At 43.1% G+C, this 27646-nt stretch overlaps 1 protein-coding gene across 3 annotated transcripts in view; it reads right to left on the bottom strand.

Annotated features, from left to right (window-relative positions):
- Nucleotides 1-4070: 4070 nt before the first annotated feature.
- The window catches only part of PEAK1 (pseudopodium enriched atypical kinase 1), a 135129-nt gene continuing 111553 nt past the window's right edge, over nt 4071-27646 (bottom strand). For all 3 annotated transcript variants that reach the window (XM_054169281.1, XM_054169283.1, XM_054169282.1), the window contains 2 exons: nt 16253-17001; nt 4071-8944 (listed from right to left, as the gene is read on the bottom strand). In XM_054169281.1, the coding sequence (XP_054025256.1) occupies nt 7787-8944; nt 16253-17001 (1907 nt within the window). In that variant the 3' untranslated portion in view covers nt 4071-7786. The remainder of the gene's footprint in view (nt 8945-16252; nt 17002-27646) is intronic.

The raw sequence follows: 27646 nt of genomic DNA, 5'->3' as shown, positions 1-27646 counted from the left end.
AAAGGATGATGCCAATAGCTTAAACTGGTTTTGAAAGCCTTTGAAATTACATCTAATAAATGTGAAAAGCCTGTAGTAGTTACAGGCTAGACTAATGCACACTGAAGTTGATCACATACCTGTGCAAAGCCCCTGGAACTGTGGGAAGAACAGAGCCCTTAGGCTGCCTTTTGGAAGTTTGGGGTGGTTTTTTTTGGTTTTGTTTTTAAACTAGAGTACTTGTGAGCAGTCTGATTGTCATGCAGAAGCACAGCATTGCTCCAATGTATAGGGTGTCATCTGTTCTATGCTAATAAATTAGCATCTGCGTCCACCATCGCTGCCTATCAAATCTGGGTACAAAATTGAGTTGTTTGATCTCACTGCCACTGAAGTGTGCCTGTGTGATCACAGGAGATGCATCTTATCCCATCTGTTTTTCACAGACCCTCCATCAGGCTGTGTGCTTCAAGGTAACATGTCAGGCACAAAATGAATTCCACTGCAGATGACTGCCTTAGAGGCATCCTGCTTTGTCATAGCCTATAAAAATTTGACTCAAGTAATTTTATTCCTTCACAGCAGGTCATTGAAGTCCTCTCCACACCAGAGCTATTGATAACTGTGGCTCAGCTACTTTAGTGATAATGCTTGCCCCAGTGTGGACATGCAGCTGTGTGTGTTCATTAATGTGTCAAGTCACTTCTTTCCAAGAAGGCCTTACAAGATGCTGGTTCAATCAATGGCAGATGCTGGTGGCCAGTTTATTTCTGGGCTGTCACTGCCACGTGTCCAGATGGAGTCAAAACAGTGCCAGCTATGGTGAGACTCCTGGCTAAATCACCAAAGGTGGGAGGTGGGCAGAGTGTTCCAAGCACTGGCAATTCTTGCAGCTGAGATGCCTGGCCACTGTGGTGGCATTGCTGAAGGTGTGTGACCGTTGGAGGCTGTGCCTTTAAGGAAGGGGCACACTGGCTAAATGTTTATAGAATATTTTGGTATTCTAAAGGAATTTAATTGGTAGGATTGTGGGAGGTGAAGTCTTAGACCCAGGGGAGCTGGGACTTTCCTTCAGTCTTCCTTTCTCCTCTCTCGCTGCTGGCTGGATTGCTTCTGGGCTTCTGGCCAACAGATAAGAGATACTAACTCCCTGTTCCTAGGCCTCTGTCTGCCTCTTCTCTTTTCTAACCCTCTTTCGGAGAAAGAAGGGAGGTAGGGGGGTGAAAGGGGCACAGGGGGAAGCCCCCTCTGTTGGGGGCTGGTTTCTGACTGTGTTTATTTGCTGTATATTTCTGTATATATTGTAAAATAGCTGTATTTGTTGTGTTACATATAATCTGCTTCCTCTATGTGCTTGCAAATACAGCCTGCTTTCTCCGACTGGGCCTAGCCGTGGTTTCTTTCTCGGGGGGGAGGGAAAGCAGAGCCTTTCCTTTCAACCCACCACAAGGTGCTCAGTCCCTGTGTCTGCCATGCCCGCAGACTACTTGCTGCTGCAAACCACTTAGTTGTTCTTGTGTCAAAATCTTTGGCTGGTCTTGCCACGTGCACTTTCCTCAGGAATGCCCAAGTGCCTAGGACAAGAGAAAAATGAGCCGACTGCAAGGCTGATTTCGAGTGTAATAAAACTAGTTTATTTACACAGTAACATGAATGCCACAGAATACACAGCAAAGTACCACAGCAAACCAGAGGGTAACTGCCCCGATCACAAAGGAAGGCTTGAAGTTTATACTTATATAAAAATGTGTAAATATCAGTATGAAGCACCAGATAAAGCAATGCAACCAGAAATTCCAAATATAAATTACCCACAAGAATGGAGTTGAAATTAAAAAAAAAAACAACAACAAAACAACAAAACCAAACAAAAAATTAAAAATAAATCCCCTTTTCAAGGGATTTCAAATCCCATCTAGAAAAGTTCATCCATTTTGGAATCCCTAATTTAAAAATAAATTTCTCCCCTTTATTAAAAACAAGAACATAGTCTTCAATGCTCAGCATAATTAAGTTTTAAAAGAAAAAAACCCAAGGATTTCAACTGCAAAACCTTCTAAGACCAACAAGTCATTTTTGAGGAGGTGTTATTGATGACATGACTATATTAAAATTTACACAGTCTTAAATATATATTATATATACAATATATAATATATATATATATTTTCAAGCAAAAAAGGGGCAAAGAATACTTCTGGGATAGAAAAATTCATATACACACATATATATATATTCAAACATGCCCACTCACTCATACACACATATATATATGTATGTGTATATATATATTTCCTCCATATAAAAAAGGTCCAACCTCTTCTAAATCCCTGAACACTTACCCTTGGATTTATGGAAAAGAAAGGTCCTTATGGTCTGAAGCACAAACCAAATTCTGCAGAGTGGTAAAACGATAATGTACAGCTCAGCTGAGTAGTTATTTCTCACTGGTAATTCTGCTGTACCTGAAAGCATTCTGTGGTTTCCAGCTAAATGCTGAGTGGAGCACCAGTGCAAGGAGACTTACAGGAAAGTGTTTGAATAGCATTCTACACCTATTCAAAATCACCATCCTTGTAACGCTGCATCCAGGCGAATAGGAAAATCCATACAAATACCTCTTACAAATTCTCTGCAACACAGCAGTGGGAAAGACCTTTTTGTCCTTTTGGAGCTGAGGGTGCCCTAAAGAAATGTCTGCCCAAGATTTCTTTTGAAAAGTATTTTTTGTGTATTCCTCCCTTGAAGTGTTTGGAATTGTGGTGGGTGATTGTTTACTGAGTATTTCTGTGAGTCTGCTTTTATAGAGGGATTTAAAATGCTATTCTGCATTTGCACTTCTTTGTTGTTGTCTTTAGTACGTAACTAAACCATCATCACATCTCTTTCTGTATGGACTGAGGGGCTCTGATTGTGCTCTAGGCTTTACAGGAGTTTGAGCAGAGCCAACACTACCTCTGAAAAATCAAGAGTAAAATTGACTGCCTAGTCATGCAAGGAATAATGTACTGGTTCCACAGAGAAACAGCTTAATTTGTGTTTGGAGAAAGGAAAGTGCATTAAAAAGGTCTGATTCAGGTTCCATTGTATCCCTCAGAAAAGTTACAGCTGATTGAAATAAAACCAGGACTACTTATAATTACATATGAATTTAATTGCTATTACAAACAAACAGGTGGGGCATCCCAGCACAAGAATTGAGAAACGGATTTTATTTCAGCAGCAAATACTAGTTTGACATGCTACAGTTGAAGACCTATAATGTGAAGCTGCTGAGTAAGTTTCCTGACTAGCTGAACCCTAACACACATGTGGTTTACTTAAAGAATATATTTTTCTCTCTAACATGTGGGAATTCCTGTGTTAAAATGTTAAGATGAGCCAGGTGGGTGCCACCAGGATGTGTGGAGTGTAAAAGACTCGGGATAGAACATTACTGTAGAGGTTACTTCTTGTCTGGGGGCCAGCAACACGACATTCTAGCTTGAGTTACTGGTGTCACCATGTCTAAATATTGGAGTGAGACCAGGCTTCTACATTTGGACATTCCAGAGGCTTAAATAAAATTCTGAATTTCCTCATTCCTGAGAAGTTGTGGGCAAGTTCTTATTAGCAAATTCCCTTTGTAGTCACCTGGTTTATGCATATGGACTGCATCAGATCTGAAGTTTGAAAAACAATTAGTGATTAAGTAGTTCTTATTTAAGAAATCCAAACCCAAGCCATTTTCCATGGTATCTCAGGAGCTGGTGCTGCTTAGAACTCCTGTTTCGAGAGGGGTTTGTGTTTCACATCACAGAGTATGGTGTGCAGCACATTCCACCTACGCAGGAGCAGCGTGTCTTACCTTCACCGTTTGTTCCAGACTAATCAGATTCCTCATCTCTTAGAAGCTGTCTGCAGTAGATTGTCAAATCATTAGGCTTCTTTTGATGCTCTGGTCAGTCCAGACAATTGACTTATCGTCCACTCTTATTCTTGTGCAGATCCCTAACTGGAAAGCCCACAATTCTGCTACTTCATGTTTACGCTGTACTGAAACAACTTAAAGCAACTTGTTCACAGAACTGATCAACTCAGTATCATATGAAATACAGCATTTCATTTTGTGAAGTCTTTTGCATCTTCATATGAGCAGTATTGTTTCTAGGGCTATTATGAAAAGGATAAAATTTCCATCAACTGACCAGCTACATTTTAGTTTTTTTGACAAGGCACTAAACGTTGTGAATCCAATCACTGTGCTCTCTCTGTAATATTAGAGAGGTTTTAATGGCTCTAATAGGATCAGAAACCACTCATCATAATTCCTCAAACAAGCATTGGATTTTTCCAGACATTAGTTGCCACTGGAAAAATCTTTAGAGTTCATGTTAAAAATATTTGAATGACAGCTTTTATTAATAGAAAAATATATATTTACAGTCAATACTGTTATCTTAGATTTGTAGCTCTTCCTATTTTTTGAGCTCAACTGAAAGTGCAACATTGCTAAAAAAAACAATTCAAGATCTGTGCACATATTCAAGTAAATTGTAATGTGCACAGCCAGGGGGGTTGTTCCTGTCATACACAGGATCCCAGTTACAAACAGAGCGGGTTTTTTTCCTTTTGCTTAGCAATTATGCTGTAGCATTCTTAGGATTAGTTTACAATCAGTTTAATGCATACATTCTTGTATACTTATGTGGCACAATCTGTTGCCAGGATAGAGAACTACCACAAACAAGAGTTACAATCATCAGTTATGGGCAGAGTTGCAAAGTCCAGCCTCAAGCTTTCCAAGGAAGAGCTCGGGCCAGATTGTGTTCAACTACTTCGACCGTTCTTTCTTTTTAAAGAAAAAAACCCAACACACAACATTACAAATTGCTAAGGTTTACCCAGTGCTGCACAAGAAAGAGATTGGTAGTGAACATCTATCCATGCTTGATTATACTGCAGAGCTTTTAAAATGAGTATTGGTTCTTCACGAAAGATGCAAACTGAAGTTACATTGCTAAGAGGTATAAAGGCTTGAGACCAGCTGCATTAAACACGCACAGTTGTAAAACATTCAAGATTCAGCTTTGCATGTTGACTGGAAGTGACACTGAGAGCGTGTGTCTCCTTAAACACAGAAACACCTATAGGCTTCAAGCAATGAGCCCACTGCAATGGGAAATGGTCCAAGAACTGCTCGTACAGCCTCTATCAGTTCGGTGAGAAGTTACGTGCACACGCGCACTACAGAACACAAAACCAAACCACAGAGAACAAGAAGCCCTACTTGTAGCTCAACACGTTGTGACTAATAGCTAGCAGATAGCATGTGGGTGACTTGTCATGCTCAGTGTATTTAAGGTGTGAGAGCATTGCCCTCCTGTGTCCAGATCAAGCAGGGCTGCATTGAGCGGTTTTGTGGTTCTTTGTAAAGGTTCTTCTAGGAGCTGCTTAGCAGCAGTGTAGAGACTTTCTTTCCTGACATAGTGGGAGTACCTCAACTACATACATTGCACTTGGGCTTTTAATGCATTGTCCTCTTCTACTGCATCAATGCCACCATTCTAACCTTTTTGCCAAAAAGAGAAAGAAAAAAAAAAGAATAGAGATCACATTAAAATATATTATCCTTAGCCTTGCCTGATCCTTCACTGATACAGGTGAATCAAACAAAAAGAATAATAATCAGAAGTTAAAAAAAAAAATCTTTAGAAAGGTCACAAAGACAGTCTATACTACTGCACAATCGATGTAGGCTTCCACACACTATGCAGCTTAGCTCTGATAGATGCCAGAGAAGAATAATGCAGACATGTTAACCCCTCCAAGTCTACGGTGTGGATCCAGAGCTAGTTTTGCTGACTGCAAGCCTGCATGACTGTTTGTTCAGTTTCCGTGTATCTGGTCCAAGCATGCATATGCTGAATAAAGTGGCTATTTGTTTCAAGGCTGAAGTGAATTGATTCCTCACAGTTTTAGCAATTAAAATGAAACATCAATCCATAAAAAGAACACGTGGATATCTGTGCATTTATGTGCCAGGAAAGTAACGAAGGGTCTGCAGGTCTATCATCACGTAAAGGCTGGTGTGTAAATTGAACACTGTAACGTACAGCTTTAAAAAATACATACAAGAATTGCACATAGATCCATAGGAGAGAAGCACAGGCTCATAACTAGGGCTATCTGCTTTCCATCACCCAGGTCAGAGTATCTGGTGTCACTTTTTCCCCTGCATCCAGATCAGTTCTTCAGAGTGACCCAGGAAACAACGCAGAGCCTAGCAATACTGAGCAACGACAGCATCTGCACAACTGCAGAGGTTCCACTGGAAGAGGCCGTTAGGGCAGAGAAGGAAGTCAACAGCAGCCTCTAAGACTGAAGAAGCTTCTTCAGGCTGAGTTTTGAAAAATTCTGTCATTTTAATCCTCACTAATTCCTGCTCTAGTCCAAAACTGCCTGCAATGCTCTTTGAGCAACATTCAACTTTTAGGGTGTTGTCTGCAGCAACATGAGAAAACACTAATTACACACACAGGAGAGCGTAGCCAAACACTGCTGTGGGAAAAATGGATCACAATACTGTTAGTTGTGGCTGCCAAACTTAACAGCTCCCTCAATAATTAATCAACAGTGTTTTTGCCCCCCTTGTTTTTAACCTTCAGAGAACCATGTCTTCAGTAAAAGTGTCTCCATGTGGCCTGTTACCTACACACAGACAAGCTCTGAACACTTCTATCTCCTGCCAACACACCAGCAGAGCCAATTTCAGTCCTGCTTTGCAATATAGCACATGACAAGAGAAGACCAAAATAAAACAGAAGAGGTGGCTGTTATTTTCATCCCTGATTCATAGCAGTGATTGTCAGAGAAGGTTATACGTGTCCTATCCATTTCAAGTCATTTAGTGCCCTTTGTGATGGAAGGGGCATTTCAATTACCCACCACATCTTGTAATATTCTTGTATAAATGTGGTTATAGCTACAGTACATCATCAGTCCAGACTGGGAAATGGGCTGGACAAAGTGTGAGGATTCTGCTTTTTAATGCAGAGGTCTTAAGTTTGGGGTAATGGTCTGATTAAGGCAGCATTATTGAAATCCCACATCTGTAGTTAGAAGGGATATAGGCAGGTAGTGAGTCTGAGGCAGTGGAGGAGGGAAAAGGACTAACCACAGATGCTTACTGCCCACTGACCTTGCTGCAGTCAGTAGGATAACCACATCTGTGGGGGGAAAAAAATCCCAAAGCATAAAGTGTGAGAGAAAAGTCAGACTGTTTGGTTGAGACCAAAAGAAAGGGGAGTCCGGCCTGCTTCTGAAGAACTAAGCTGAGAGAAAATTTTGTGTGGTAAGTGGAAAGGAAGCATCTGAGTGTTCTGTGGCATGGTGGACCACTCATATCACATTTGCAACCTAACCCATCTCTGCTTATGGTCACTGCTATTCACTAATCAATGCTACATAAGGAAATGACAGAAACTACCCAGAAGAGGAGGGCAATTTGTTTACTGCAGTGGTAGAAATAGTGGTATTGAAGTTTGCTCTCCTTTTCAGCCAGATGTTAATCAAGTCACATCCTGTCTGATCCAAATGCAGCCATGTATTAATCAATCCCTAACAGGCCCAGCAAAAAAGTAAAGTTTCTGTCATATTGGGTATAAGATGCAGTTTCTCCAATTAGAACATATTTGCTCAGAGTTGCTGGCTTTGACACTTAGGCTATTTTTTAACACTTGTACAAAGTGTGAGCCCCAAGGGAGGCTGAAGTGGGGACTGGGGTGGATGTGGGGTGTGCTTCATTAAAAGCAATGGGCTCTACAAACTAGTGCTGCTGCATGATTCTCACAATGCGATGAAGTGAGTCTATAGTGGCAAAAGCAAGATATTGACAACAAAGCCAGTCTTCCAGAATAACTCCACAGTCCCTGTCCAAGGACTTCTCTGCAAACTTGATCATCAGCAGTGTCCTTTTAATATCCAGCCAGTTCTGCAGTACAGCATCTCTCCGTGAGGGGTCGGAAGATGTACTTAGAGCGTGGAACAAGTCCTCACGTGGACCCCAAAGCAAACACTGCAGGATTCCCTTGGCTTCTGATATCAGGATTCTCTCTGAAGGGTTTGGATTCAGCAGGCAGCTGGCAAGTTGTTGAAGCCCTTGAGAGTAGAGGGAACGACAAGGAATCTTGGGGAGATCAGCACGAGTATATTCCTTCTCCTTCAGCTCTGGATTCTCATCAAAGGGATTGGGTAAGTGCAGCATTTCATAGATGAGGATGCCAGTCTGGAACTCATCACACTTTTTGTACTGTGTTGCAGTGATGATTTCTGGAGCCAGGCGAGACTGATCCCGAAGGACCTCAGGATCCACCATATGACTCTTCTGCTTGGCCTGGGAGAAATTGCTCACTATTAATCTGGCTGGGCAAGCAGTGTTTGGACTGGGTTCCGTGGATTCAGAGTTCAGAGGACTGCCTCTTGGTCTGGAATGAACCAGCAACAGGTTCTCCAACCGTAGATCACAGTGTGTGATATGATAGGGTTTCAGGTGCTCCAGGCCCAAACAGAGCTGTAACAGGAGTAGACAGACCTGCCTTTCATACAAATCTGGGCTTTTGGCATGGCGAGGTGCGGATTCTCGCACAAAATCAGCCACAGTTAAGTAAGGGACTTCCCGCGTGATGACCACAACACGGCTGCGTGGCTTGCTGATGGTCCCTTGGTTGCTTGAGCTGTCTTTCTGTGTAGCCTCTGTGTTGGAAGGAGTGTCTCTGTTCTTTTGCTCAGGCTCTTTCTCCTCTTCTTCCTGCTCCTCTTCTTCCACCTCTGGTGCATCAGCATCCTCCCATGGAAGGAGGCGAACTGGCACTTCCGCAAGGAAATGGCCACAGTCCTGCTGGATGTTGAAGTTGATTGCCAGACTCTGCCGGATAGAGAGGCTGTGATAATACTGCTGGGATTCCTTAGCTTTGCTCTTACAGATCTAGGCAAAGAAAATCAACAAAACAGACATAATGTAAATTCTAAATGGAACTTCAGTTTCTAAATGCTATATATCACAGTATCACAGTGTAACTAAGGTTGGAAGAGACCCCAAGGATCATCAAGTCCAACCTGTCCCAACAGACCTCATGACTAGACCATGGCACCAAGTGCCACGTCCAATCTCCCCTTGAACACCTCCAGGGACGGTGACTCCACCACCTCCCTGGGCAGCCCATTCCAATGGCGAACGACTCGCTCAGTGAAGAACTTTTTCCTCACTTTGAGTCTAAACCTCCCCTGGCACAGCTTGAGACTGTGTCCCCTTGTTCTGGTGCTGGTTGCCTGGGAGAAGAGACCAACCCCTTCCTGGCTACAACCACCTTGCAGTTAGTTGTAGAGGGCAATGAGGTCACCCCTGATCCTTCTCTTCTCCAGGCTAAACAATCCCAGCTCCCTCAGCCTCTCCTCACAGGGCTGTGCTCAAGGCCTCTCCCCAGCCTTGTTGCCCTTCTCTGGACACCTTCAAGTGTTTCAATGTCCTTAAACTGAGGGGCCCAGAACTGGACACAGTACTCAAGGTGTGGCTTAACCAATGCAGAGTACAGGGGCACAATGACCTCCCTGCTCCTGCTGGCCACACTATTCCTAATGCAGGCCAGGATGCCATTGGCCCTCTTGGCCACCTGGGCACACTGCTGGCTCATGTTAAGGCGGGTGCCTGAACATATACTTCCCCCCCCACCCCCCCAGCCCAATGTACTTTGCTGCTGGTCATCCACAGACGAGCCCTAAACACGAACACTGAAACATTTTCTCCTGAGCTGACCGTGGGAGTATTTTAGGCCCAGAAGCAGGTTCCATTGGGTAATAAGCAACTGCAGACCACTATGTACAGGCAGCTTTCCCTGTTCACATATTATTCAATGGAAAATAAAGTTCAGGCAGATTGTGCTTTTAGTCAGAACAGCAGCTGCTACATGTTAATGCACAGTGAGGCTTAATTACAGTTACTTGTTTAGCTACATAATTTTATTTTGTGTTCTTCTCTCAGCTTTGTGTGAAGCTTGGACAAGATAAAAATAATCAAGAGTGATAGGGGATACAAAGAAACATACACAGAGTGTTTGAGGATATGATCAAATGATTACACACGACTGAGTTTGCATGGTGTATAATCCTTGTCATCTAAGTGACTGGATGCATGCTCCTTGCCCATGGCAATTGGAAAGGGAAATCTCTGTCTGAGCTGGTGCTGTTAACACATCATGTATGCAGTGAATGGTCTGTGCATGGTAGGGGCTCTTGGCAGGATAAGTGCTGTGGCTCAGGTGAGCAATAGAGACTCATTAGAACATAGTTCCTTAATTACTTTCAATCATTTGTCAAGATCCTAAGGATATATTTCTCTTTTGCCATGTATAGCTATATTTAATTTCTGTCCAGAAATATCTTTGTGATTACCACCGTAGTAATTAATTTTACTAATTGTCTGCACTGCCATAACAACTGACAGCCTTAAACACCTCACAACACTCACTAGACAACCTCTAGTGGGGTCTTGGTTCTGAGGCATCTGCTGATTTTAATTACAGTCTTCAAGACTCAGGAATGTTGACTTTTGCATATTAACCTTATTTCTACTGACTTCAGTGAGATTGTTCAAAGCGTGTAAGGTTAAGTGTATGTTAGATCCTAAGTACTCAGATGGTGTAATGCACCAACAGGTCTTAACTGCAAAGCTCAGAGGAAAAGAAAATGGGAAGACATCTCTCTTCAGATGAAGTCACAGCTTCCCTTAGCCAAGGAAAGCCAGGTAACTACGGTATGTAAAAGCACTAGTTCCACACAGTCGCAACAGCCAGGAAAGCCCAGATCTCATGCTAACCCTAAATGTAAAATGACTTTTCTCCCCACTTCTCATTTTTCTCTTTCTCAGGAACTTAATGTAGGATAAGATAGAAACTGATTTTTCACTTAAAGAAAAAAAAGGAAAATGTTTTTAATCTTTTATGTGTTTAAGAAACATAGTTACATGTGAGATTTAGTCATTTATGGTCACCAATCAGAAAAGTGCACTGTCAGTCACATGAAAGCAGGCACAAGTAGTGACGGTATTTTGATTGTCCTCTTGTCTGGGATACTGTGTATATTTCCATGCTTTACAGGCATTTAAATTTCCCTATGTATCAGGCACACTATAGCTTAAACTGCCTGTTTGTAACTGCCATGCACAAACAAAACAGATTTGAGAGCTGCATTTTCAGAAACTGATGCAATCCTAGGATTGTAACAGTGCAGAAGCGTTTTCATCGGCCTCTGTGGATGGGGTAATGCTTTCTTCTAATGTAAAAATGACTGGCCATGCACATGTGCTCCAAAAGGCATTCAGCTCTGCCTTTGTACCCATTCCCTTTTCCTCTGAGCCAGCAGAACTGGCCTGCAAGGCCAATCTAATCCATAGACTGCCAGCTGGATCATTTCTAAGCAATGTCTTTCCAACCTACTAAAACCACCCAAAAAGACAGCTATTCTTCTCGGTCCTCTCCTTTCTTGTTCTTACTGCTACTCCAAATTAAACTGATAGCACTTCTTCCAGCTGATATTAAAACATATAGATTCCTGCCCTTTGAACTTCCATCTTTACATTTGGGAAGTGTAAACTGGGAAATTGCTTTCTTTCCAAAACCAACCAGCCCTCATTTCTCCTATCTTTAGTCATAACGCTCTGATTCTTTTTGCTCTTTTCTGGGTTCTCCCCACTCATTACACTTGTCTGAAGAGTGGCACCCTGTAAGGAACGCAGTATTCCAGTTAAGACCTTTCTGGCATGAGGTGGAACAGAGCTTTATATGTAATGTTCCTTCTAACACCTCCTAGGGTGAACAGGTCATATCATTAACTCCATTATTACTGTGGGTCACAACAACCTTCCAAGCAGTGTCCACTATAAAGTCTGAATCCATGGCAGAGCCAAACATTCCCCAGTGTCACTTCTTAAATACAAGCTTTTCTATCTTCATACCAACAAAACAGAAATTAAAGACCAAATGGTTTTATGATTAAAGTCAATACTAAAATGACTGCTTTCATGAAAACTCCTTATACTGCTGGAAAGAAGAAAACCAATGAAGACCCTAAAAATCTCTAATCCCACAAATGCCCAACAATAGTGGGTTTGGACACTTCTCTTGCTGAATACAAGGAAGGATATGGGTATATGGATATGCACACAATCTCTGCAAAGACAAGAGAGCTGAGATCTGATGAATTTTCTGCGTCATGCTTTTTGTTTACAAACAGCATGAAGTGAGAAGTGGAAGCAGCAGATGGGTTATTTAAGGCTGATTAAATTGCTGACTATACAAACACTACCATTTGCACACTAGATACTTCGTTACCGGAAGTGAAAACCAGACTGCTCGGAAGCAGCACCCAAAACCAGCTCCGATGATAAACTGGACATTTGTCTGACTTCATAAAACAGTTTCTAAAATCCAGACCTGTAGTAATCTGAGGTTCCCTTCTAAGTGTCTGTCTGCTCTTCAGAATTTTGCTGTGAAATACAGCTGCATGAGTCCAGATAAATCCTGGGGGTTTAGAGTGTAGAATACAGATGCTGATTTACCAACATTGTATTAAAATACATATTGTCAAAAATATATTGGAAGCAGTGGAGACAAACTACATTTCTTTCATTGGTCTGGTCAAAGGCAGTTTATACACTGTAAATTTTATTTACTGGCAAACTTCTTTTATTTTACCATTTTCTGAGTTGGAGCTTCTACTCAGAACTCTATTTTATATTACCAGTTTGCAACAGAGCAGTGAATGCTAGTGTTTAATACTATTAATGCTCACCCTAGCATGTTGTATGAGAATAACCCCACTGTGACCTAAACCTATCATCTGGCTGACCAAGATTTACATTTTCAAAATGGTTTTAGTAAGTTACACAATCAAAGTCTCTATTTACACTTGAAAAGATTTAGGAAGCAAATTGTGAAATTTGATGGCCTCATTGGCAAGGGTTTTAGATTGCTTGGTGATGAATTGCTAGAGGAATGGATATGGAGCTTCTTTCCTGTTTGTGACAGTTAATGTGATGGTTAAACTGTGAGTAAATACATGGCCCAGTTTTCTTTGTCTGGTATTTAAAGCTTGTGTCTATTCCTGTCATCTGCTCTTAAAAAACCAAACCACCCAACCCCCAAAACCAACAACAAAACCCCTCCCAACAACAAACACACAAAAAAGAAAATCCTGTTGCCTTTTCCTTATACAGTGTGTAGAATTCCTATTTTTGAGCAGAGGAAAAGAAAAAGATGAAAATACTGAGACTAAAACCCTAATAGAAAGCAGGATCCATCAGTCATTTACAATTTTCTTTAATGAAACACCATCAGTTGAGCTCTTAAGATGGTATGTGATAAGAGCTGAAAGAAAACTGTTAATAAGGGCTTGGCAAACCTTATTTCTACAGCTGATAAAGAGGTGGTTAATTCTATTCTATTCTAAAACATGAAGCAATGTTGTCAAAAAGCCCTTCCATATGGTGCAAGAAAGGAATAAGAGAAAAGGAGAGATACGAACAGGAAGGAATGGAGTTTCCATCTTCCTTTGCAGTGGAATGCACTGCATCATCTATCTTTTCTTTCTTGCATCTGTATAAACTTAAACTTCTCTCATGTTTATAGGGACAGGACAAGTTTCTTCACATTCTGCCATTTCCACTTTCCCCCTCCCCCCAAGCAGCAAGATTTTAATGTTTCAGAGCTTCTAAAAACTGCATTAGCTTTTATTTTTCCTTTATGAATCCAGTAGCCTACTGTGCCATCAGCTGACTTCCACTTTAGCAGCAGGGAATCTCATTTCCACTCTGTCCTATGCATTTTACAGGGCGTCACTGAACTTAAAGTACAATGAATATTGTGGAAAATGAATTTACAAGTACTGAAAATGAGAGTGACAGAAGATCACAAAGACTGCACCATCTGGGCTACTTTGTTGTACTGCACAGAGGGACAACTGTGAATGAAATTCTGCATAGAATGAAAGCTTGCTAATCCCAAATTGACAGGTTGTTCTTGGCACAACCTTGTTTTCCAAGGAGGCCAGTTTGATCTCTGATTGACCTCATTTTCTTGATCCGGCCTTGGAACACAGCTTTGACTTTTTAACGATGTGCCAAAATACAGAACTCTGCGCTGCCGTGACCGAACTGGGGCTGGGCTCAAAGTTTAATGTGCACAGCTTTGTTTTGATCTGAAGCATGATGTTTTGGTATGACCTTTGCTAACACTTCTGCCAAGGAGCTCTGCTGGAAGACTGAATTACCACAAAACCCACCCTTGCACACTGTGACAAACTTAGAATTGGAAAATAATTGTTAGCTGCAGCTAGGAAACCGTCAGGCAATGTCAGCCCAATGCTATTTACTTCTGCATTGCTCTATTTAAACGTGGGACAGGAACCTTAGCAGAAATCCTAAGGTTTTATTGCTAGAAGAACTTCTGCTGCCCTGCAGCAATCAAAGCAATAAATTTTAACTGCTCCTTTTGATCTTTTTGTACCTTTGCAATTCCTGTTATGCTACCTGAACAGCATTGCAAGAGATGCCTGTGGCTAGAACACACATGCTGCAGGCCACAACCCTACTGGTTTCTATGTCTTTATTGTTCTGGGTGGATGCTGAATCACAACTTACATATTTTGGTCTGTGATACTGTACAGTAATTTCCTTTAGAGTTTAACACTGAAAGTGGAAGTAGTTGATGTCACTGACACAGTAATCACCTTGTCTTATGACTCAAGCTGACTAATCCCCCCACCTTTTTTTTTCAATAGAAGGATTCCTGCCATGTCCCAACCTCATTCAGTCTGTGCAGGGACACTAAGTATCTCTCTGTACAAAAAGCTGGTGCTCTCTGCTGCTTTTAATTTAGTGCAACTTTTCCACTACATATTTGGAATTACTGATAAGACTGTGGTTTCAGAGGAAGGTATATCCATATTGTCCCAGATCCACCAGCTACTTAGAATGTGGTACTGCACTTAGTGAAAGGAAAATACATCAGGGACTGGAATTTTATGGCAGCTTTTCAAGTAAAGAAACTCCTATTTTTCCATTCGGAAAAGTAGTTTTCTGATCATGACTGACTTCCTGGTTTTATAATATTTCAGTTAAAATAATTTCCACATGGCTTCCTGCAACTTTTTTTTTGCACAGGATGTTTCCTAGTGCATTAGGTGAGAGTGAAGCAAAAACTGTTTGAAACAACACACCCCAATAAAACGTGTTTCCTTTTATATCCACACCAACAGAACAAGTTGTGTTCTTTCACCACCGAGCTTCTGAGAGCACTGTTTGCTGGTGATACCCCAGAATGTAATGGTACCTTGGTACATTCATCTGCAAAACCAAAATCCCCAAACTGAGTAATGCCAGACTGTTGATTCTGAACCCAGAGCAGATTGCCATATTCGTGGTCTGGTTCTCAGCTATCTTGGGCACGACATCCGCAGACACCTATCTTATTTCAAGAAGAGGTCCTTGATAACTATAAGAACATAAACAGCTATGCCCAAAAATCTACCTTAAAAAAGATGGCTTTTCAAGTTTCTGAAGAAGGTATCAGCCACACAAATCTTACCTTTTATTTTTTCACATCCTTGTAAACAATCACACAGGAGTGGGAAAGACATTTGGTTACGGTAAAGCACCACCCTTCTGGGAATGTCAGCATGCTCTGTAGTGCCTCCCACACCTGAGCTGGGTAGTAAATGTCTTATCTCCATTTCAACAAGGAGTCAGAAGTTTGATGATTTGCTCAAGGTCAGAACTGTGAGTCTCAGCTGTCTTTCTCACTATCGTGCTACCAGATAAGGATTGAGAACTGTAGAGATACAGTGCTCAGAATTACTGATATAAAAGTCCATTAAGTAACAGCATCTAGTGAAATAGCAGCCAACTACTCATTAATATATTGGCAGTAAATTCAGTAAATCTCATTTATGTGTTAGCTGGAGAACAAACTGGACACAGATCAATTGTTTGTTTAGCAAAAGGCCACAGAACTAACAGTGACAAGCTGGACTTTTGTTTTCCTATAGCTCATAAGGCACACCACACATGGTTCTTGATAGAAGGGAGGGCCTGCTTGGGAATCCTGCTTTTCACATGGTGCACTGCAAGCAGAATGCACTCACTTTTGCAGGACTTATCACTACTGAGTGCGTTGCAGATTATGGGTATTGCTACATTGTGTCACTGATGCCTAGGGGTTGATGTTTTTCAAGCCCATCTTACCTTGACTGCGTAGTTGTTGAGAGGATCTTTCGCATAAGAAGCTGGGTAGTAAACTGCATCGCCTGCCTCGCAGCATGGCTTGTCACTGGTCAGCCTGAAATCCGACCAACTGTCCACCCCGAAGCGCAGCTGATCTTTTTGTCCAGCCATGAACAAATCTTCACATTTAAGCGCCAGCTTCTTCAGTGAATCAGCGTGGAGGCTTCGGATTTTCCCCACCACCTCTTCTCGGTTTTCAATTCCCCGATAAAGTGCTTGCCTCTGTGGCTTCTGGACACCTTTGCCCTGCTTAGTCTGCGAGACGTGTCGCCCCATGAGAGACTCCATGCTATTGGAACACCGGTCCTTAATACTGATAGTGGTTAGGCTGGAAACACTGTTAGTTGCTGAGGTGTTTGTCCTTACTTTTTCTGTAGGCCTGTCCAAGGAATCTCCTGACTCATTGTCCAGTATCTTGAGCTCCAGGCTGACTGAAGAGCAGGCGCTGCTTGCTTCCCAGTTGGTGTCGATGTCATAGGTGGGATTTGCCATGATGCACAGGCTGTTCTCCAGAGCCTGCTTCTGGAGATCTCTGGGAGTCGGCTCTGTGTTGGCTCTCAGAATTGTTTTCTTTGGCAGTGGAGGTGGTGTTGGCTGCAAGCTGTTCATTGTCGCCTGGTCTACTAGTCCCCCAAAGGCAATGGCATCATCCAAAGCTCCCTTTGGTTGCCTCGGCTGTTTTGGAGGTATCATGGCTGCCCTGGACTGTCCTGTGAAACAAGAAGGCAATAGTAATAGAAGATTAAAGTACTTGGCATCTGCTGCTTGTATTCGCACTCTGCAAAGATTTGTAAGGGAAAAACAACACCCCCCTGCTTACTATGACGTTCCCCTCCAGTATTTGAAGAAAACCTAAACACATACCTGAAAAGACCCATAGTTAAGATAGCAAACTGACCAAATCAGTATCCAGTTTTTATTTGACCTTGGCCTACGGATTACAATCAGTTTCAGTGCTTGAAAACGCTGGGAAAAAGTGGAAGCAGAACCAAACATCAATTTTGGCACACAGGGCAAATTCCAGTTTCAGGTATCATATACAGCCTCCCATAATTCCTTCTGCAGTCAATGAACACTAATACTACCCCTTACGTCTGATTAAAATGAGGAGAGACTGAGGGAGCTGGGGGTGCTTAGCCTGGAGAGGAGGAGACTCAGGGGTGACCTTATTGCTCTCTACAACTACCTGAAGGGAGGTTGTAGTGAGGCAGAGGTTGGTCTCTTCTCCCAGGCAACCAGCACCAGAACAAGAGGACACAGTCTCAGGCTGCATCAGGGGAGGTTTAGGCTGGAGGTTAGGAGGAAGTTCTACACAGAGTGATTGCCCATTGGAATGGGCTGCCTGGGGAGGTGGTGGGGTCGCTGTCGCTGGGGGTGTTCAGGGCGAGGCTTGACAGGATGCTTGGTTGCATGGTTTAGTTGATTAGGTGGTGTTGGATGATAGGTTGGACAGGATGATCTTGAAGGTCTCTTCCAACCTGGTCTATTCTATTCTATTCTATTCTATTCTATTCTATTCTATTCTATTCTATTCTATTCTATTCTATTCTATTCTATTCTATTCTATTCTATTCTATTTCTATTCTATTCTAAAACTGTGGGTGAATGCTCCTGAGTGGATTTGTGTGCTGTTTCTTTGAGAGGTGCATTTCTCTGGGAGGTGAGGTGACCTCTTTTTATACATCCTCATAGTAGTCTGCAAAGCACTTGGGATCATCGGATTTGGAATGTGCTAAAGGGGCTGAAAATATTATTGCAGAATGGAAACCAGAACACTTCAGACAAACACAAATAATGTAATTTAGATACTTTGGTGGTTACATTGGAAACCTGGGACTGCACTAGCAGCTTTATGAGAGGAAAACAAGGAAATGAAGCTTCTGACAAGTGTGTTGCCACTGCTTTCAGTCAGAGCAGGATTGTATTTTGAGATTACGAAGACACAAGTACTGTTTACTCTATAATTTACTCCCCTCCCCCCTTTCCCTATTACATTTCCCTTACCCACTTACTATGGATATCTCTGTTTACAATTTTACATTCATAAGAAAACTGAGATTCAGTCAAGAGATTCCAAGCAGCAGGTTACACACAAAAGCATGGGATTTCCACTGACAGACTGGTTACAAACATTTGTGTGCTTCTAGGAAGATAAACTTCCTGTCATGTGTTTTGGATGGCTCTTAGAGAGGACAGTTGTGTTTTATAACTGCCAGAGTCCTTTGGAAATGAAGAATAAATAAGAGAGTAATATGGGAGAGAATAAAACCCAATAAAGAGACAATACAAATGACCAACTCACTGCTCTGTGACAATTAAACAGGTGTTACTCACAGCAAAAGGAGATTTTGCCAGTTTTAATAATCACCAGCTATTTTCAGAGAAATTATCAGTTTTCAACTACTCCTGTGAGATTCATTGACTGTCACATAGAGTAGGATGCCAGTTTTTCCCGTTGCACCACAACAGACATGAAATGGATGCTCTGTATAATGGCAGCTGAGCCTTTCCTCTAATAAGGGAGCAGCAACCAGAAAGACACTATGCCTGTTTGAGTATTTGTAACACATGCTGAATCCTTGAAAAGAGAGGACCGAACTGGAGTGCTGAACCAAACTGGGCAGGGGGGGGATCTGAGAGTCAGATTTGAATTACATGACTTTGGTCCATAATTAATAATAAATGACTTTGCAGCTTATGAAAAAGAAAAAAAACAACAACAAACCAAACCAACCAAGATAGCTTCCATTACACTTGAAGAGTTGCTGTTACAGTTGTGATGAATACTACAGGATCGAAGATCTGCTCGGGTGAGATGCACAGAACCCGGGAAGGCTGGGTTAGAATGCTGAAAAGGACTTCCTAATTTCAGAAGATCAGAGAGGACTGTATTTTTGCATGCATCCACAAACAGAAGAACCTCAGCTCTTGAATTCTTAACCATGGCTCTCTTTTCAATCATCCCAAGGAGAAGACATTGCAAATAAAAGAGATGTCTCTATCTCAAGGAACTCTCAAAAGAGCCTGATGGATTTTGTGATAAGCCTGGACAGTCCAATATTTTAAAAACTGAATTTTGAGCAGGAAATTCTATTAGCTTTGTATAAGTCTTATCATCAGGGAAGATTATATAGGACTACTCCCCTGGGTAACCACTTGCTAGCTACCACAAAGTAAAAATATTTGAAGGCTAGGCTAGCAGAAGCAGGGAGGTCATTCTGCCCCTGTACACTGCACTGGTTAGGCCACACCTTGAGTCCTGTGTCCAGTTCTGGGCCCCTCAGTTTAGGAAGGAGGTTGACTTGCTGGAGCGTGTCCAGAGAAGGGCAACAAGGTTGGTGAGGGGCTTGGAGCACAGCCCTGTGAGGAGAGGCTGAGGGAGCTGGGGTTGCTTAGCCTGGAGAGGAGAAGACTCAGGGGAGACCTTATTGCTCTCTACAACTACCTGAAAGGGGGCTGTAGTGAGGCAGAGGTTGGTCTCTTCTCCCAGGCAGCCAGTACCAGAACAAGAGGACACAGTCTCAGGCTGCGTCAGGGGAGGTTTAGGCTGGAGGTTAGGAGGAAGTTTTACACAGAGAGAGTGATTGGCCATTGGAATGGGCTGCCCGAGGAGGTGGTGGGGTCGCCGTCGCTGGGGGTGTTCAGGGCGAGGCTTGACAGGATGCTTGGTGCCATGGGTTAGGTGATTAGGTGGTGTTGGATGATAGGTTGGACACCATGATCTTGAAGGTCTCTTCCAACCTGGTCTGGTCTATTCTATTCTATTCTATTCTATATCTCTCAACTCACTGTCAAGGTTGCTTAGAAAAAATAACCCAAACACTCAGGGGACCCTGCTCTGTTCCTTTCTGATCTTGTTACTGCAGTGGGTGTGCTCCACATTAGCAGTTCTTTCTCTTGCCATCTGATATCCTGTAGCATGTAACACTGGTGCCAGTTGCATAGTACAGAAACTCTGACCAGGTACCTTTTTGCAGGAATACATCTAGATGCCACAGTCATTTGCATAAAACTGAGACAAGTTCATTTCTACTTGGTATCCAATTTCCTTATACATCCAAATGTGTTGTCTTCCACAATTACAAAACCACAAAATTATGTGGGGTTGGAAGGGACCCCTGGAGATGCAGTGCAACAGCCCTACCAGAGCAGGTTCACTTCACGCAGGTTGCACAGGACAGCATCCAGGCAGGCTTTGAATAACTCCAGAGACACAGACTCCACCACTTCTCTATGTAAATAAGTTCCTTCTCACATTTAGATGGATCTTCCTATGTTCAAGTTTGTGCCCTTTACCTCTTCTGTCACTGGTCCCATCCTCCCATTAGGTATTTATAAGCATTGGTAAGATCCCTCCTCAGACTAATAAGCCCCAAGTCCCTCAGCCTTTCTTCACAAGACAGATGCTCCAGACCCCCAGCATCTTTGTAGCCCTTTCCTGTACACTCTCAAGCAGTTCCTTCTTAAATTACAGTCTCACAGTATAACTAAGGTTGGAAGAGACCCCAAGGATCATCGAGTCCAACCTGTCTCCACAGACCTCATGACTAGACCATGGCACCAAGTGCCACATCCAATCCCCTCTTGAACACCTCCAGGGACGGTGACTCCACCACCTCCCTGGGCAGCCCGTTCCAATGACAAATGACACTCTCCATAAAGAACTTTCTCCTCACCTTGAGTCTAAACCTCCCCTGGCGCAGCTTGAGACTGCGTCCCCTTGTTCTGGTGCTGGTTGCCTGGGAGAAGAGACCAACCTCTGCCTTACTACAACCCCCCTCCTGGCTACAACCACCTTTAAGGTAGTTGTAGAGGGCAATGAGGTCTCCCCTGAGCCTCCTCTTCTCCAGGCTAAACAATCCCAGCTCCCTCAGCCTCTCCTCACAGGGCTGTGCTCAAGGCCTCTCCCCAGCCTTGTTGCCCTTCTCTGGACACCTTCAAGTGTCTCAATGGCCTTCTGAAACTGAGGGGCCCAGAACTGGACACAGCACTCAAGGTGTGGCCTAACCAATGCAGAGTCCAGGGGCACAATGACCTCCCTGCTCCTGCTGGCCACACTATTCCTAATGCAGGCCAGGATGCCATTGGCCTTCTTGGCCCCCTGGGCACACTGCTGGCTCATGTTCAGGCAGCTGTCACTCAGCACCCCCAGGTCCCTCTCTGGCAGCTCTCAGCCACTCTGCCCCCAGCCTGTAGCTCTGCATGGGGTTGCCGTGGCCAAAGTGCAGCCCCTGGCACTTGGACTTGTTGAATGCCATCCTGTTGGCCTCTGCCCATCTGTCCAGTCGGTCAAGGTCCCTCTGCAGAGCCTTTCTACTCTCTAACTGACCAACATCTGCTCCCAACTTGGTGTCATCTGCAAACCTGCTGATGACCGTCTCAACCCCCTCATCCGGATCATCAATAAAGATGTTAAAGAGCACAGGGCCCAGCACTGATCCCTGGGGGACACCACTGGTGCCTGGCTGCCAGCTGGCTGTGGCACCATTCACCACCACTCTCTGGGCTCAGCCTCCAGCCAGTTCCTAACCCAGCACAGAGTGTTGCTGTCCAAGCCACGAGCTGACAGCTTAGCCAGCAGCTTGCTGTGGGGGAGGGTGTCAAAGGCCTTGCTGAAGTCCAGGCAGACCACATCCACAGGCCTCCCCACATCCACCAGACGGGTCACCTGATCATAGAAGGAGATCAGGTTGGAGAGGCAGGACCTGCCCTTCCTAAATCCCTGTTGGCTGGACCTGAGCCCTTGGCCATCCTTCAGGTGCGCAGTGATTGCTGCCAGGATAATCTGCTCCACCACTTTCCCTGGCACTGAGGTCAGGCTGCCAGGCCTGCAGTTTCCAGGTTCCTCCATCCGACTCTTCTTGTGGATGGGGACCACATTGGCCAGTTTCCAGTCATCTGGGACCTCTCCAGTGAGCCAGGACTGGAGGAAAATGATGGAGAGCGGCTTGGCAGCTCATCTGCCAGCTCTCTCAGCACCCTGGGATGGATCCCATCTGGTCCCATGGACTTGTGGGTGTCCAAGTGGCTCAGCAGGTCCTGAACTAATTCCTCATGGATTTCTTTCTTAAATGGAGTTCCTTCTTAAATTGGGGACCTCAGAACTGGATACAGTACCCCACATGAGGCCTCAGTAGGGCAGAGTAGAGGGGGAGAAGAACCACTCTCGACGTGCTTGCCACACTTCTTGATACACCCCAGGATGCCCCTGGCACGTTGCTGGCTCATGGCCATCCTGCTGTCCACCAGGACTCCCAGGTCTTTTTCCACAGAGCTGTTTTCCATCAGGTCAGTCCCCAGCTGATACATGGGGTTATCCTCCCCAGCTGCAGGACTCTATACTTGTCTTTGTTGAACTTCATAAGGTTACTCTCTGCCCAACTGTCCAGTCTGTCCAGGTCACAGCACAAGCTTCTGGTGTGTAAGCCACCACTCCCAGTTGTGAGTCACCCACAGACTCGCTGAGGGTAAACCCTACCCTTCATACGGGCTGTTGATGAACATATTCACCATTGCTCGCTCTTACAAAATCCGTGACCGCTGTATGTCTCCCCCTGCAACATTCTGTGTTAAAGATCACTTGCCTGTTTTCTCATTCTTACCCTCTTGCCCAGTATGCTAAAACAGCCTAACTGCTGATCTTTTGAGAAAGGCCTCTATTTCAAGAGGCAGTTTCCTAATGTACGTCTCTTGTATGACTTGCTAATCTAAGGACTGCACAGATGCTGGAGGGAAACAGCAAGAAAACCAATTAAAGCAAGATGCACTTCTCAAGCAGCAGCAGCAGAAGCCCTCTCCAAGAAAGGTAAGATTTATAACAGTGCTGCTTCTTGATTCTCTTATTTCCCATCTGCTTTAATAGCCCTGTCTTCCAAAAGCCATTCATCCAGAAGAGTGCTGCCACTGCAGCCAGCGACTTCTGCATAGCTATTGGAACTGTGACATCAAATTAAAGTTTTCATAACCACAAGTTGCCTTTTCAGATGACTGGTGGTGGCAGGACCCAGAGAGCCACATGTACAAGTCATTATGTGGTTACTTTTTCAAGTATTCTCAGCTGAGGGAAATGAGTTTGTCAAACATGTCATGTTGCAGTATAGTCTCTCCTCACAGGAACAAATTTTCCATATTGAAATCTATCCATCTGTATTATGGCTTTGAAAAGCTTCCTATCTGGGCTGGTTTTATACTGAGTCCTTAACACTGCACATTTCTTTCATGTCCAGTGGGCCAGTCTTTCCAGCTCAGCTCTCCCCAGGCACATTGTAAAAAATTCAGTATCTAGCAAGAAAAAGGTTGTGTGAAATTTTGTCCCTGTCAAAGGCATGAGAATGGTCTTTTGCATAAAAGTACTGGCAGAACATTTGCTTCTTGCCTGTCATTTCTGTCTCCTCTTGCACACTTAAACCCCAGCACTTCCTTACCTACTGCACACTCTCCAGCATCACAAGGTTCAGTCTGAGCTACACTCTTGGGAGGTAAATGAAGAGGAACCAGCAAAACACTAGCCTGCTACTTACAGTGCTATGTGAAGTGGCTTCCAGACTGTTCAAAGACAGAAAAGAAATTAACTCTTTATATAGACAGCAGCTTTCTAGAGAGCTGTAAGTAATACTACAGGTCAATAACATCTTCCATTACAGAATCTCAATGCACTATTTAAATATTAATACTTAGGTCTCCAGACACCATGCAGAGGACTGAAAGTCTAAATCAGCCCTACCAAAAATAATTACATTCATTTTTTCCAGGTAACTGAATTATCCTCAGACTTTGCATTGCAACCTCTTTATGTTAGCTCATGAAAGTATCCAATCTGACACATTGAGCTCAGGTTCAATTCAAATTCATATTCCACAAGCATGTTTTCCTTAGAGTAATGACATACATAATGATTGTTCTTGATAGTCCATGTACCTTTCTTTTTTCCTTAGACCAGCTCAGCAGCATACAGTGTCAAGAAATTTCAGAACTGTGAGGGAAAATGCTGCTTTAATTGGGAAGAGAAGCATGCCAAGTGGGTGACATGCTGCATAATTCTAGCCTTCCTTGGACAGAACTATTTCTGGGGTGTATATTGCTCTACAATACATAGCATATGTTAATCAAATACACCAATGTCAGCTGGCAATCTACCCTAAATTCTTCTTTACTCTTGAACCTGGTTTTGTGATTAGATGCCATTACCATCTCTCATCCCAGGATAGTGTCTCTTGTGGGAAGCTGAGCATTAGACAACAGCTGAAACCAATACTCTGGTATCCACAGAAGTAGCTAGGCTATTGCCATGACCATTAACTCTGTTCTCAGTTAGTGACCATTATCCTGCTCCTTAATCCCTAATCCCCTAGTGCAGGGATTTAGATGAAAGAACAATACCCGGAGGGCTAAACCCACCAAACTTATTATCACCTCTGACATTCTCCAACTGTCACCTAAGTTTGACAAAGATGCCATGTTTTGCATTGCCAGAAACAGCAAAAAATAACCATGCATGTACACCATGGCTAACCAATCTTCTGACACCACATCCATCTGAATCCCAACAGAACTAAAAGAAAACTGTGGAGCCTGCAGGGACTGTACAGGAAGAAAGAGCAATCTGGAGTGGTTCTTATGTTTCTGGAGGAAACCTGCTGCAAGATAAGGCTGGGCTGATCACACAGCTGCATCTTGGAGCAGTCCAACAACACTGAGTTTGGCAGTCCCTGCTGACATGTTTCTCCCCACAGCCATGGTCCAGTAATTCTCATGTCAGTCCATCCTCATTTCCTGTTAAAAAGACTAAAAAGGGCTAATTAAAGTATTCACTAAGTAAAATCCATAGGCTGGCCACCTCCACTGTACAAATTCCCATTCTCTGCCCCTGACCTAGTAACTGCCTTCCTGCCTTGTACTTGGATGTTGATCATTCTTTACAATCTGCATTTTTATTACAGGTTTAAGTAGCAGGTCTTTAATAATAGTACAAAATGCATTCCTCCTTAATAAACTCTTACCCTGACTGACAAAATGAACCAAATCATGAAAAAACCCACAAGTGTGTAGAAGTATCTTGCAGCCACTGCAAAAGCAACCAGCATGCTTCACAGCCCCAGTTCCAACCAACTCAGTACATGTCCACCACTACTCTAGGGAAGGATTCAGTACATAGTCACAGAAACATGATAGTCAATTCTGTATTATACTCAGATGGTTACACGTTTGTCCTTCACTTAATAGAGAAAAGTCCTACCAGAATGATAACATATGTGACAGAAAGGAAAGCTAACATTTGTTAGTGACATCCATGATGCACTTCTGTCCACAGAACTGTGGTGGGATGGGCTGGAGGCATTAAATGAATAAAAAATGCAGATGAAACAGCTTGTCTGCCTTGGTGACTTGTCAGGTCTTGCTTCCTGTCCTCCATTACACCATGTTAAAGGTATTACCTGTACTAATTATATATGATACAAAATGCACCAGACTGATACTATAATCACTGTCTGACACTGAACTGTCAGTTTCAATCAACAATTGCTTTGTTCCCTTATTTATAGCCCGACTAAGGCGCACTGCCCTGGTCTAACTGACTGAAGTAGCACTCTATGGCAATTTTTTACAGCGCAAACAGTCACAAAACCTAGAAATGGAGCCACCTTTTTCACTTTTCCTTTGGGGGTAAGGAGAAAAATAGCTGATAATAAAATAACTTTTGGTTTTTTTAAATGATAGAAATGCTATGCTGAGTAAATCTGCTTCCAGCTATGCAAGTTCAATCAAGTCAATTTCCCCTATGACTTAAGACAAAGGAAAGGATTTTAGTTATCTAGTCTGTTGTCTTTCTGATCATAAGCTACAGAGCTCACGTGAATTAACTTCTGACTGATAGCCACAGGATTTTGTTCTCTCTGGTGATTGTTGACTTCAGGTCTTCTAAAAGTCCCAGGTCATGTATGTTGTATCTGATTCCCAAAGGATAATACTCTATCTTGTCAGGCTTGCCTACCTCTATTTTACACATGAGTTGCTCTCCAATTTTGCATCTCGCAGTTCGGTGCCTGACAAATACTTGCTGGCACACTGCAGTTTTTGGGGGCAGGACTGTAAACTGATTAAGGACCAAGTCCTGTGGAAGCAGGAGAAGGCCAAACCCCAAATATACCTGAGAACAGTCCCTGATATAAATTAATACCTGACTGCAGATGAAAATTCACCATAGCTTGCCATGATTTCTGCTCATAAAATTTCATGTGATATGTCACAGCTGAAGATTAGACACTCAAAGTAAGGACATAATATTATCTATTTTTCAATAAAAACCATGGAATATGCATCAGAGGAGTATTTAAAAAGTGCATTATGCTGCAAATCAGGATGCTCACATGATACATATTGCTAACTACAAATTGTGGTATGAAGCCATAAAATGTAACTGTAGATAGAATTCCAGTTGAAGCAGGAGTATTTATTAATTCACTCAAGCACACATGAGTATTTATTAATTTCAAAAAGGTATGATTTTGCTGCTCAGGTGATCTAAGATGTGAATCCAAGAAGGAATTATTCTATATCCCAACCTACTGATCTCATGATAGATATCTGAATTCAAAAGAGGTTGCCCAAATAAACCAGCTAAAAGTCTGAACAGCAGCCAGAGAACTCAGTGCCATTTAGGGTAGCATTGCTTTTAAGACAAACAGCAAGCTGCCAAGCCAGGCCAAGTCTAGCCAAAAAGATAATTTAACTCTTTCATACCTAAAATTACTTTGGTGACATCAAAGCTGAAAGTGAGAGGAATTTGAATAAAATGCCAAAGGGTTCAGTTTGATATGGTTTCACAAAGGAGCGTTCACACAGAGCTAAAAACTGACAAAAGCGAGGACTGATGGCAGTAATCACAGAATCACAGAAGCAGTTAGGTTGGAAGGGACCTCCTTAGATGGTCAAGTCCAACCATCCCTGCTCAGGCAGGGTCATCTAGACCGGGATGTCTAGGACCATGTCCAGTCAGGTTTTGTGTATCTCCATAGATGGAGACTTCGTTTCTCTGGACAACCTGCTCCAGTGTTAATGGTATTTTATAACGTTTCCCATGAGCTTATTACTTCCAGTTTGTGAAATGCTGTGGGAAGGACAGAGATCTATGGACAGAAGTACATCTAACCCTGTATGGTGAAGCAGTTGCCATCGCAGGTCAACATCTTGCAAAAGGAAATTGATCTAAAGTAAGTAAAGATTTATAAAGAAGAATCACAATATCCCAGGCAACCAGCACCAGAACAAGGGGACACAGTCTCAAGCTGCGCCAGGGGAGGTTTAGACTCGAGGTGAGGAGAAAGTTCTTCACTGAGCGAGTCGTTCGGCATTGGA

The sequence above is a fragment of the Dryobates pubescens genome, chromosome 17, assembly GCF_014839835.1.
Source record: "Dryobates pubescens isolate bDryPub1 chromosome 17, bDryPub1.pri, whole genome shotgun sequence".
Lineage (NCBI taxonomy): Eukaryota > Metazoa > Chordata > Aves > Piciformes > Picidae > Dryobates > Dryobates pubescens.
Note: the sequence above shows the minus strand (reverse complement) of the source record. Positions and strands in the feature narration are given on the sequence as shown.